General features: G+C 32.7%; 1 protein-coding gene across 1 annotated transcript; it reads right to left on the bottom strand.

Annotated features, from left to right (window-relative positions):
- Window positions 1–4,873: 4,873 nt before the first annotated feature.
- LOC149576548 (heterogeneous nuclear ribonucleoprotein Q-like) lies at window positions 4,874–7,849 on the bottom strand. Its single transcript, XM_089794719.1, has 5 exons — window positions 7,770–7,849; window positions 7,519–7,633; window positions 7,366–7,468; window positions 6,754–6,879; window positions 4,874–5,988 (listed from the first exon to the last, which is right to left on the bottom strand). Exons 1-5 carry the CDS (start codon window positions 7,847–7,849, stop codon window positions 4,874–4,876), a joined length of 1,539 nt encoding a protein of 512 aa, XP_089650845.1.
- Window positions 7,850–14,166: the final 6,317 nt, after the last annotated feature.

Raw genomic sequence — 14,166 nt, 5'->3', positions numbered from 1 at the left:
CCTGCAGATTCTACCATATTTTTTTTCCAAATTCCTAATTTCCTACTTAGTTTCTCTCCCTCTTCTTTCTTTTGTTTAATTTCCTATATTAAAAATATATCTAATTCAAATAAGAATAAATTGTGCTTGAGCAAGCACTTTTTAAAGGGGAGTTTAGTCCCTTAACATTCCATGTTGTGAGTTCCATGGCTTTGTGGGAATGAACTTCCTTTTCCCTACATGAAATAAGTTATTAATCTTCTTTTGATTACCGACCATACCTATAATTATTCTATGTTTGGCTAAGGATTTCCTCCCACACTTTTTTTGTGTTTACTATATTTTGGATGATATATGCCTTTCTTATTAGTTACAATACCTAAATTATCTAGATTGCTACTTGCATTATGCACATTGATTGTTATAGATGCATCTTCTTTTTCTTCCTTATCTTCTCTTAACTCTTGAATTATTCTGTCACTTACTCCAAAATCTAGCATTTTATCAACCCCATCTTGGCATGTAATTATAATGTTCAATTTGGCCTGCATACCCTTTTCCATTGTTATGGCCTTGTATACTTTATGATGTTGCATGAACTCCAAATTCCTCCATGCATTGGATTGTTTTTGCCACATTCTCCTCCACTCTATCTTTATCCCATATATTCGATACTTCATTCTTGACTAATTGTCCCACAATTCATTATGAGAGTCCCTACTTCTACTTGAATGTGATTAAGGTTTCTCTCCTTAATTCCTTCCACCTCGTGATGATCAATTAATATGTTTTTGTGATGATCAATTAGTATGTTTTCATTCTCAAATGGGTTTCTTCCTCCTATTGGATTTTTCTGGAACTTGTTAAAAAAAAATCTTTTGCTCATTTTGGGTTTTCCATTTGCTTATATGTTACTGTTGCTAGTGTACAACTCTTAGTCTCACTATCATCTATGTTGTCCCTTGCTAAAACATCCATATTCATTTTATCCTTTCAATTGTTGGAATTTGTTTTTTCTATTTTTGTTTGAATCTACCTCCTGAATATTATTTTGTTCTAAGACATTATTGGCATGGGTATCCTTAATCTAACTCTGTGATCTTTCTTTGTTAAACTTGTCATTCGAATTTTGATTATCTATTCTCAAATTATTATTTTTTGATTGAGTCCCCTTTTGACATAGCTATTTGGTTTTTCAATTATCTTATCTCCATTAGGTGTTTCTACCTTATACATACTCTTGTCATCAATTAACAATTGCTCGTTCAAATTTAGGTGAGTCTTATGAGCATCCTTCCATAAGATGAGTTGGTTGCAAATGTCATTGTCAACTACCATAATGTCCTTTAATAGTAGTTTTCTAATATGTGTCCTGATGTTTTCCCCGGTATCTTCAGTGCATGGATTATGATGCTTACATTTTTTGTATTGTTCCAATCTATTTATATTTTCATAATTTGTTGGAATTTCTTGAAGTTCTTTTTTCTAAAACGACCACGTCATTTTCCAGTTCTTCCAAATCAATTATAATATCACAATTATTGTTGTTGTTGTTGTTGTTGTCATATAATTAGTTCTTAAATGAAAGACGAGATACTTTTTCTTCCACTATTATTCCTATTTCCTGACTAGGTATCTGATTATATTGCACCTTATTATTTATACTCTTTTCTTTGTTGTTCTCTATATGATGTTGTGTTTCTTTTCCTATTTCTACATCTTCCTCAATTTTGATAGTTAATTGATCCTTCTCTCGTTCTTCTGCTATAGTGCTAATATGTGGTATGCATATGTCATCCTCCATGATCTCTCCTTCTTCTACATCCTCATTTGGATACATATCATACTAGCTAATTTATGTTAAGGTCTATTTGGCTTTGTGTTTTAATCCTGACTTGTTGATCTAGTCTACCTTAAGGGTGTCTTTATTTCACTAGGAATGAGGTTATGGTTTTGATCCTTTGTTTCTTCATCGTTATAATAGTATATTATATCCTGATTTGTTCTTTCAAAATTTGTTACCTCTGAGCATGCTTTTCACTTTTTCTATATTTTGGTAAGATCTTTTTTCCCACCTTGTTTAGTTCTGCCTCTTTCTTTGGTGATTGGAGGATTGAATATTTATTGTTGTTGATTACCCAATTGCAAAGTTTTGACTGGTTATTATGAGGCCTACAATGTTTTTAGGTTTGATTTCCTATTGATATAATAGGTAATGTCATTCCCATATTCCTTTCTTGAATATGAATCAAATAATACTACATTCTTGATATACTCATCATACTTTATGGCTCTCAAAGTATATATTGATCTATTCATGATAATTTGTATGGGATCCAACTCCAGGGGATCAACCCTAATGTTAACTAAAATCATTATTTCATTAGAATATTTATAATATGGGTAAAAACCTATGATATCTCCCATCAAATTTCCTATTCATTTTACTATTTGACTATGGAATAGTTTGTTTGGGACATTTTTAATAGCTACCCATGTAGGAATGACTATATTTTTTACACTTTATCTATCATAATCAGGTAACCACTTTAAAAAATTACGTTATACCCTTTATAGAACCACAAAGGGTTATTGATTAGTTCTCTCCTAACTATTTTTCTTTTACAATGAAAATAGAAATTATCAGAAAGAGAAGGAATAGTCACTTGGCTTCCAAAAGCATCTTGTATCCAATTAATGAAATTTGACAATATTGTTCCTAGACCATTCCAGAAAGCAAAAAGGCATGATGCTTTACATTCGAACCATTGGTCTTCACTAGAGTAATTGCTAATGATAAATGTATTTTCAGTGGGGATTTTCTTGTTATTGCCTCTTTTGATTGAGAATCTTGTTTCATTTATGCCCCTAATATTCAGTTTAGGTTTTATGTCACTGAAATTTTGATTTAGGGCATCTGATTGAGGTGCCTTATTATTATTGTTTTGTGATTTTCTTGTGTTGTATTTCTTAAATTGTTCCTTTCCAATCAATATTTCCTTTTCAACTGATCTAGGCTTTCTATTTGAATGGAATAAGCCCTCATTTCTTTTTGTAGATACCCTTTCAACTCTGTCAATGCCTCTTATTGAGCGACGTCTATTAGTATTTCAATCCTTTTGTAAGGTACTTGGTTGAGAATTATGTACATGTTCAAATGTTCCTAAAGAGACCGCATTCGCTTCTGAGATTAGTGGGTTCTCAGAGTTATGTAGTTTTCGAACCCTGGATGATTTCTTCCTCTATAGCTTTAGTTATGAAAAACCCAAGGGATATTTGATGGATCTCTAGTTCCTTTATTTGATTCATTGCCTCTGTATACTGATCGGGTGAGAATTTTGTTTCCTACCTATTTTGCTTGAATTAACATTTTTCTTCTTTCTTCGTGAAGATTCGTGATGGCATTAAACTTCTTGTTGCAAGACACTAGTTTGACCTCCATTTTTTGCATAGCCTGATTGTTGATGGGGATGTCATTGGTTTACGCCATTGATGTGATTTCTTGCTTGGATTGATCAGGTTAATGGGAGAGCTCTGCTTTTCTTTCTCATTGTATTTTAGGGCATCGAATGGATTCGTTACCTTGGTCGCATATTTTGTTTTATCAATTTTATTACTCTTGCTTCCAAGCTGTGAAACAAATTTCACACTTTCCTTGTAGTAAGTATCATCAAATAAATTAATAAAATAATTTTTAGTAAGGGTAAAATAAAATAAAATAATCAATCAATTAATATACATTAAAATATAACTTAAATAATTTTTTAAAATAAAGTAAATTATAGTGATAAACAGTTTATTTAAAAACTTTTTTAAAAAATCCTTTCTATATGAAACTAACTGTAATTGGCTAAATATATTACGTAGGTTATACATTAAATTAGGTTATACTACGAAAGCTCCCATTTAGAAACTTGCCTGCAGATGTGAAAGACCATCCCAGGGCAACATTGTCGGTGAAGATTCAATGTTAGACCCAATTTGGATTGCTACAGCCAAAACGGAAGTGTAAATTGATTACAGTCTGAAGTGTTAATTGACACTGATTTGTAAATTGAAAGTGTTTTGGCCGGTGAAACACTTTGCAGGTTAAGTCTCCTGTCGGCCAAGAAACATTCCAATATGTCATGCGCTTATGACTCATATCATATGCGGATATCTTATGATAAAATGTATGGGATCATTATCGTACTTACGTGATCTTTACTGAACAGTTATGATTCATTGTCTTTCAAATGATCAGTCTAGGAATTTGACTAAAAATAAGATCATCCTCAATTGGCAAGTTCTCAATGTTGAACTCCACTTCAAACACTAGTACACCAAACTAAGGTACATATATTGAAAGTTATACAAGCTAATTCGCTTCCATAGACAGAGATCATTCAATAGGCACATATATGTAAACCAAAATAGGATACTATCAAGTTAGGATTCTAAGATATTCATCTAAATAAGACTTGTATTTATAAAATATTGAATGTTCGAGAGAAAAATTGAATGGTTGAGTTCCTGAAAGATCAAAAGTCCATGGTAACATCATTTATCATTTGAAATTATGCATCTATTAGAATAATCCGTTTCAGTAGGACTGCAATGACTAATTTCTTTGAACAGGACTTCAATGGGATCTTCTTTCTCCAGTTCATCGATTTGAATAACTTGTTTCAACAGGACCGCAATGAGATCTTCTTCCTCCAGTTGATCTAATTGAATAATCTCTTTGAACAGGACTGCAAATAGATCTTCTTTCTCCAATTGATCTTATTTGAATAATTTCTTTGAGCAGGATTGCCCCGAGGTCCTTCATCCTTGATCTAATTGAATTGTTTCTTTCAGTTGGGCTGCAATGAGACCATATTACGCCACTTGACCCAATTGAATTTGATCTTGCTCAATAAGAAGTAGACCAAGGAGCCTGATAAGGAACAAAGCCCTCAAAGCCTTCATACCCATTGTATGGAGTTGGCCCATAACCATAACATACATCATTTGGCATCTGATTGTATGGAGTTGGACCATAACCATAACATACATCATTTGGCATCTGATTGTATGGAGTTGGACCATAACCATAACATACATCATTTGGCATCTGATTGTATGGAGTTGGGCCATAACCATAACATACATCATTTGGCATCTGAAATGGATAGCTGTAATGTGGCGGGGGTTCTCTCTCATCTCTTTCCCTTGCTATGGTGGCGATCAATTCATGCCCATCAATAACATATTTCTGAGACCCACAAACTACTTTCATAGCACTTGATTCGTCTGCAAAGTGAACAGCACCATAATTACTCTGTGGAAAAACAAGAACTGTTTTGATCTCTCCGTGGGGGCTAAACAATTTTCTCATCTGTTCTTCTGTGACATTCTCAGGCAAATTATCTACATGCACATGCTTCAACCACTCATATTTGGGTGCCCACTTCACCTCTATGACATTGCCTTCCAACATAAATTGAGAATCTATCATGTTTTTCATTGATTTTTCAGCACATGCTTGATTATAGTAAACAGCATAGCCAAACCCACAATTGCATGAGGAATTATTTGGATGTTTAATGAGATTTATGTGCCATAATCCAGGGCCCTGCTTGTAAACCCTTCTCATCACATCCTTTTCTTCCAAATAAAATGGGATGTTGCGAAGAAGCAAACAATTCTTTGCTTGGTGTTCCCAAACCTTAATTTTCTTACCCTTGCCAACCCTACCATCCAGGTCTTCCATGGCCTTGTCTGCAGCCCATTTTCTTTTAAAAGTAACAATGGCATGTGCCCTCTCTGCATTTTCATCACAATTTACAATAACATCCACAACCTCTCCATACATGATGCTGCAGAGATATCTCAAGTCTTGCGCTGTAACTTTTCCACAGAGATTGGCTATAAAAATTTTAGTCCCATTGCGAGGAAGAGCCAACAATTCCTCGTCCTCTGCATCTTTTCCATCTTTTTCTTTATCAAACACTATACCCTCTTCATTATTCCGTTCTTCTCGAGGATCTTCATCTTCAGGAGATTCTTTTCCATCTTTTTCTTTATCAAACACAATACCCTTTTCAAGTTCATCAGCATCACCACACTCTATTTCTCGTTGATCTTCATCATTCTCTCTAACATAACTATTACTTTCTTGTTGCCCTCTACGATTCTCTGCAGCGAGATTGGCTATAGAAAATTGAGTCCCATGATGAGGAAGAGCTAACAATTCCTCATCTCGGGGATCTTCATCTTCAGGAGATCCTTCCGAAGCATTTGCAGCATTATTAACCCCTTCAAGTTCTTCATCGTCACCACACTCTGTTTCTTGTTGATCTTCATCATTCTCTGTAATATCATTATGACTGTCTTGTTGCCCAATATGATTCTCTGCAGCTAGATTGGCTATAGAAGATTGAGCCCCATGATGAGGAAGAGCTAACAAATCCTGATCCTTTTTATCTTTTCCGTCTTTTTCTTTATCAAACACAAGACCCTCTTCATTATTCCGTTCTTCCCAAGGATTTTCAGCTTCAGAAGCATTTGCAGCATCATAAACCCAAAGTTCATCATCATCACCACTCTCTGTATCTTGTCGATCTTCACCGTTCTCTTTAGTAAAATTCTCACTGTCCTGTTGCCCAATATGATTCTCTGCAGCAAGATTGGCTATAGAAATTTGAGTCCCATGGTGAGGAAGAGCTAACAATTCCTCATCATTTTCAACTTTTCCATATTTTTCTTTATCAAACACAATACCCTCTTCATTATTCGGTTCTTCCCAAGAACTTTCATCTTCAGAAGATCCTTCCGAAGCATTTGCAGCATCATAAACCCCTTCAGATTCATCATCACCACGACGCTCTGTTTCTTGTCGATCTTCTTTGTTCTCTGTAATATCATTATCACTGTCTTGTTGCCCAATATGATTCTCTGCAGCTAGATTGGCTACTGAAAATTCAGTCCCATGGTGAGGAAGAGCTAAAAATTCCCCATCCTTTTCGTCTTTTCCATATTTTTCTTTATCAAATACTATACCCTCTTCATTATTCTGTTCTTCCCGAGTATTTTCATCTTCAGGAGATCCTTCCGACGCATTTGCAGCATTATTAACCCCTTCGAGTTCTTCATTATGACTGTCTTGTTGCCCAATATGATTCTTTGCAGCGAGATTGGCTATAGAAAATTGTGTCCCATGATGAGAAAGAGCTAACAATTCCTCACCCTTTTCATCTTTTCCACATTTTTCTTTATGAAACACAATACCCTCTTCCTTATTCTGTTCTTCCTGACGATCTTCATCTCCATTTGCAGCATCATAAACCCTAAGTTCATCATCATCACCACACTCTGTTTCTTGTTGATCTTCATCGTTCTCTGTAATATAATTCTCACTATAATGTTGCCCAATATGATTATCTGCTTGCAATTCCATGGATTGATCGTCAGGCTCCTCGTTGTCTCGAACAATGTCGATTTCTTCCTTACTGGAACTGGCCACCATCTTCAGATTTGAAACAAGAAGAGCTGCAAAACTTACTACGTATATAATACTTTTTGGCAGTCTAATGAGAAAAACTGCAAGAAATCGTCGCTCTCTTCGACTTCAAATCCTGGAAACATATTTCCACAAGAAAATCGTGGAAGAAAATTTAGTAAGAATATTCGCCTGCTACATCCGTCAGGCCAAATATTCAACTCCAGACAGCTATTCTTAATGACTGCTCTATGTAAGAATACTAGAACTAAATCGATCCTTATGGGGAATTGGTGTAATCTCTAATAAGATTTTAAAATATACATACACAAGAAAACATGCGAGGTACATATCGACAACTCCTACGTAGTTGTCTATATAATTCACTAGTCGATCTGTAGAATTCATTACGATGAAAATCGCAAATATAACATATGGAATGGGTGAGCTCTTTCGTTTTGATATGTAGTGAAGCTTAGAGGTTCGCTTTTGCTTATGAGTAGTACGTTTATCACATTTATCTTTGAGGAGTGCAATAATTATGTGGATACTAAACTGTTATTTGTACCTAAATTAATTTTAATACAACTTAAAACTTTAACAATATTTTTAATATTTTATTATTCGAAAACATTGAATTTCCCTAAAACACTTGTATCTATCTTTTTCAGTTAATGTGTGGTGGTGGTGGAATGTGCTAGTTTTGTTTTTATTCATTCGACAAGCGCAATAAATGTGTCTTCTCAAAAGCATATGTTTATATGCTCATAAAAGAAAGCAATAAATGAGCATCCTTAGATGAAGATAAAAGAGAGCAATAAATGAGCATCCTTAGATGAAGATAAAATTTAAGAGTAAAGATTTTGCAATTAATTCTTTGAAAATGTCTAAATAGAGAGATTAAGAAGGATCTAAGCTGCTGATAGAAATCTTGCACGAGTGAACTAGCAAAATAGTGTATAGATAAAGATTTTGGATTGTGCACACTTAAATTGTGCAAAAAACATGGCAGTGATAAAGATTTCACACACTTCAATGATCTGCAATGCTCATGATGTTGATAGAGAACTAAAAGTTTGTAGTTGGCAGAAATGACCTCAAAGACAGCTCCCACATATCTAATTGAACAACATTTTCTATAGTTAATGATTCCTACACCAGATGACATAGTAGGAATTGTCAGTATAAGAAAGATACTCTCAAGTGCCTTCGTCGTCTGCAAATGTGAATATGAATATAAGTATAAAGTAAATGACTATTATATTTTAAAATTTAGTAAACTTACCCTAGAAATGTGCCCTAAACCAATTTATACATAGACTATTGTTTGAAAAATTCAAGCAGTTACTGGCTTCACGAGGGTTTGACAGAGAAGCAAATGAGAAATATTTGAAGCTTCTTCGGCAAATGGAATCAGTGGAAGGGCACATGAGTAATACATCATAATGGTAATGAAATTGAACATGAATTTTACAACAACTTGTAACTCTTCGCTTGTTAATCCTTACATACCATGATTTACACTTTTCAAATGATCTTTGACTAATGCTAATAGTTGACACCTTATCATCTATTTTTTTCTTGTACAATTCAAATTAATTCATGTGCAAAGGGTGTTCTGGATGTGGATCAATTTTTTTTTGCCAAATCTTAATTTAACAACATCTCTTGAATTAGGTGACACTCTTGTATTATCATGCCAAAAAAAATTAATCAAAGATTTGACTTCACTAGTAAGTTTCATATCAAATCTCAAAAGTCTACCACTAGAAGTCCACAAATTGATTGTTAGATTACTTTCAAAGTTAACTCTTCTGTTTACGACTCTTTTTATAGTTTCAGAACTAACATTAAGATGTCCACTTATGTTACTTGTCATTCTTTTGTCATAAGTTGTTTTTTTAACTAAAGTTATTTTTATTGCTCATTGTGCTACATTCCTATGTTTAGAGCACCTTTTCTTTTCGATAACATCAAAGATGCTAGAAATAGTGGATACAACTTATTTTAAAGACACATATTTATTCTTTGGTTTTATATAAATCCCTAACCTTTTCATTATTTTTCTTGTATTTTAGACATTTTAATTAGTTGCAATATTAACAGACATTGAAACCCAAATTTCTTATTTAAAAAAAAAAAGAAATCAAGTTTGGCAGTACTAGGTTTCTGTTTTAATTATTTAATTAAATTTCTCATTTAATTATTTTTAATTCCACAATTTTTAATTCAAAGTTAAATTAAATATAAAAATAATACTTATTGAAGGCAAGAGCTTACAACACACCGAAAAATTGTGAGCCTCTCATCAAGGAGGTCTTGGGTTTGAATCTACTCAACATTAACACATAATAATAATTAATCTTAACAATAATAATAAATGAATAGTAAATAATCTAAGCTTTGGCTAATTACCTATCCAAATAATAATAATGCTTATTGAATTATAATTAAAATACAAACAGTAAAGTATTATAATTTACATTAGAATAGTTTTAAAAATTACAATATCGCCAACTCTAACTTTAAGTAATATTGAGTTTGCTAGATCCACCATGATTATAAGTATTATTCAAAATCTAAATGATATTCAAAACTCTATAAAAAAATATTCTCATCAATTTCCATTCTCCTATCAATACCAAATCAATACCCACATCATTCATGATCCATGTAGCCAAAAACATAAAATAATAGACTATATAATGATTATGATCATTTCCCTTCCTTTAAGGGGCCTTTACAACTCTTCATATGTCTCCAAGTTACATCAACATCTAACCTTTAAACTCTTTATCTCTTACTCGAAGACTTCGTGAGTACTACACATATTGTCCATTAGTTCATGAAAATCTTCCAACTAGAAAATGGAACAAGTAATTACCTGGAGTTTTGACCCCATCGATGTTATCATGGAATAGGTAAGATCTTGGTCACTATTGAAAGCATAGATGCGCAACTTAACCACTAAGTTATGTCAACTTACATTTCTTCTCTCTATTCATTCGCTCAGATTTATTAACAACTATTCTTGTAATGCCTCAAGGCATACAATAAGGATGCTAGTTAATTAATCCAATTTTTTAAAGAAAAAATTAAAATTAAAAGAATTCTTTATAATCAAGATATGGCATCAAACATGTTGTGCACATAAGTGTTATGACAAGCATGATGACATAAGAAAAATAAATTGAGTTATTCTAATGATTCTTCGCATCATACATAATGCTAGACCAAGATAAAAGTTATGAGAGATCGTCATTGCACGAAGAAAGGTGGTCAATTGGAATACTTACCAACTATGTGATTAAACTACCATGATGAACCTATGAGAGAGTAGAGCTACAATATGATTATGATCATATTCTAACTCCAAGATCATGTTCTCTTACAAACTTTATGCAAGTGTAGGATGAGGGAACCACCTACCTCAAATCCAAGTCCTAATCACATTGACAATACACACAACTAGTGTTAAGAAAACCTATACAATAGGTGGAGAAGCTAGGAGATGCCATATATTGACAAATTTAAACTTGAACACATGAAGTATGATGAAAATTGAAACAACCTCCAATCCACTCCACAACAACTCAAATTGACAACTAAATTTATTCAAATTTGATTACAATCAAATACAAATCCTATCCTACAATGGTCAAGCAAAAGGATCCTGAAGCTAGGCAAAGATTTTTATTGTTGTAGCTTTATAGGTCGTCATATCCCTTAGAGACCTTGTTACTTCTCTTCATGATGCTTACTACTATGCAATTTGGACTAGGTTGGAGTTTTCAATTTGGTTAAATGGGTGTGTGCATGTGTGCACCTCTCTCTCTCTCTCTCTCTCTCTCTCTCTCTCTCTCTCTCTCTCTCTCTCTCTCTCTCTCTCTCTCTCCCTCCCTCTTATTATTAAATTATTGTAATTTAATGCATTGGATTGTTTAGGCTAGCCCAAAATTAGTATGATGGTGGACTTGTTCTAGGCTTGTTGTTGGTTGCAATTACTAGGGGTGCAATGTGAAATAGATTATATGGTTTTGTTGGTAATGCATAGGTCAAAGTTTAACACCATCCTTGTATCATAACCTTTCTAAAAGCTTATTGAATTCAAGTTATAATATTTAATAAATTATTTTAGGGGGATAAGCTAATGTTTAAGGAATTAATTTGAGCAATTTTTTTTACCCTTGGACCCTAGACATTCATCTAATTAATATAAGTTATTACAAGGAAAACGCTAATTTAATTAAATTGAGAAATTTTAGGCATTTAGTAATAATAAAAAATAATATTATGGAATCTTGAAAAATATTCAATTGAATACATACAATGTCTATGTTTGATAATAGAAGGAATTTTAGTAATTTGAATAAGAAAATATAGAGATGCAAGACTTTGAATTTGATGAAAGAAATACGCAAAGGTTTATGAAGTTTGTGTCATTAGTTTTGGAACTCATTTAATCGTTATGTTTAAATCTATGATTGTTTGTATTCATGGTTATTATTGTATGTAGAATATTGATACCTCAGCTATATGAGTTCATCTACCATGCAAATGGTTTTTTACCTTATGATTGGGTTCATTGCAAGTTGTTTGAATATTTATCTAAATCTAATTTTAATTATGGGTATTTAAATTACAGTAAAACATTGTGCTTGGTTTAACATATTTTATTTTCTACAAAAATTTCTTTCTTCCTTCTAGGCTGTGTATACCCATCTTTATTTAATTATATCATACAAGTTAGTTGTCCCTTTTAAACAAAGAGGAAGGTTGTTTGTGTGCATATAACCTAACCAACTATTATTGAAGCTCTCTTAAAACCAAGTCCTAAAAGTAAAAAATTCATCCACTATCACAACCATGTCAAATTTAATAGTTTTCTAGAATATATGGGTCCTTGAAGATGGGGGCAAAATCCATTTGGGTTGGAACCATTACAACTATCAATAGAGAACACACTATGCATACTTCTTCTAAGAAAATAAGAAAAGTTATAACTATCCTTTCAACACATCATAAAAAGAGAATTATAATATTCCATTAACTATATTGGGATCATGGAAATTATCCATTTTTAGTAGATTCTATAAGAAAGTAATATCCTTTGAGAACCCTATTGACCTCCTTATTAGAAAGGGCACCCTTATATAAAATTAGAAGGAAACTATTTCTCAAGGGTACTTCAATAAAATATTTTTGTATTTTAATTCCCCTATTTTAACAAACTGATCTATATTTTTATTCATGGAAAGAGTCTTCCATTACAACTAAATTAATAATGGAGTATTTTGAGTAAATTTTTCTTTAGAAACAAACTCAATTCATATCATTAAGCTAAATATGATTTTGTAGTTTCTAGTTCTTCTACAATAGTCTTCTTCTTATAGGAGAAGATATTCCCAGAAGAATATTTGTTATCTTTTTTAATTTACATATTTTTAAACTTCGTTGCAATTTTGGATAGGGTAGTCCCTTTTGACATTAAACTCCTCTCCATATTTCCCTTCTAATTTCATTTATATGGATGGTGAAGCTACATACATTGAAAATTAAAAATTAAAACGGACTCCCTTCTTTTTAATAATTTTTAATGTTTCGAATAAAAGGTGAGTCCACTCTAAATTCACTCTAAGAATGTAGATTATAAGAGATAACATAGAAGAATAACCAATGAAAAAGTCAAATTGGTACTCAATCCAATCTAATTTGAGAAAGATCTATACCAACTCTTCAATTTGACAAAGTGAATTCACTCCATCTTTATTCAATTTGAAATAAGTCATAAGTAGAAATGAAGTCAACAAGGTCTTCCATGTTATTAGTAAATTCAAGAGAACTAACTTTTTACTTTGAAGTGGATAAGGAAGAGTTAGAATTTTACTCACTATCCATTTGACATCTTTGTATTTCTTAATAAAGTGTGCAAGCCCCTTCCAAAGCCATTTCCAATTCCATGAAAAATTAGACACATAAATATTAAACACAATCCAAGATGTTCTTTTAGATTCATTGGTATAAGAGTATAGTCTAACAATGAGGGTTGACAACCAACAATATTCTATTAGTCACAACAGGGTTCCCTAAAATTACAATACCACCTACTCTAGCCTTAATAGTATGAACCGTGAGAAAGGGATTATCCTTCGAGCATGCATAGTCCAACCCATTTCATCTCTCTATAAAGACAAGTAAACAAGCTTCATCTCCCTACAAAATAGAGGGTACTTTGTTTATGAGTATTATTAAGCCTCCATATATTTCATGTAATGAGCTTTATTTTTAGGTTTTGAAGAGTGTTTAGTTTTATCAAATTCCATATTGTTAGGATTAACCATGGACAACAATAACAATTACATGCAAATATAACCAATATAAGAAAATAATAAATTGCACATAAAAGAACACGAGACACCAAGATTTAATGTGGTTCACCCAATCTTTGGGCTATGTCCACCAAACAATGAGTCCAATATTATTACTATCCAGTGATTACAACATGATTACAATCTATACTCCCTTACATATCAATATTGCCACAAGAAGAAATTATTGCATCACACCTTATGAAATCCCTAACCCTAAGCCATTTTATACAATTATTTTTGTCGCTTTAGGGTTAAAATTAGTTACAACATGTCAACCCAAAAATGCTAATAAAATAGCCCCCCTCCCCCCCCCGCCCCCGCCCCCACAAGAGAGAGAGAGAGAGAGAGAGAGAG

This window comes from Cupressus sempervirens, chromosome 1 (assembly GCF_028749045.1).
Source record: "Cupressus sempervirens isolate cs-2001-9-10 chromosome 1, ASM2874904v1, whole genome shotgun sequence".
Taxonomy (NCBI): domain Eukaryota; kingdom Viridiplantae; phylum Streptophyta; class Pinopsida; order Cupressales; family Cupressaceae; genus Cupressus; species Cupressus sempervirens.
The sequence above is the reverse complement of the archived record's forward strand: the minus strand, read 5'-3'. Positions and strand labels throughout refer to the sequence as shown.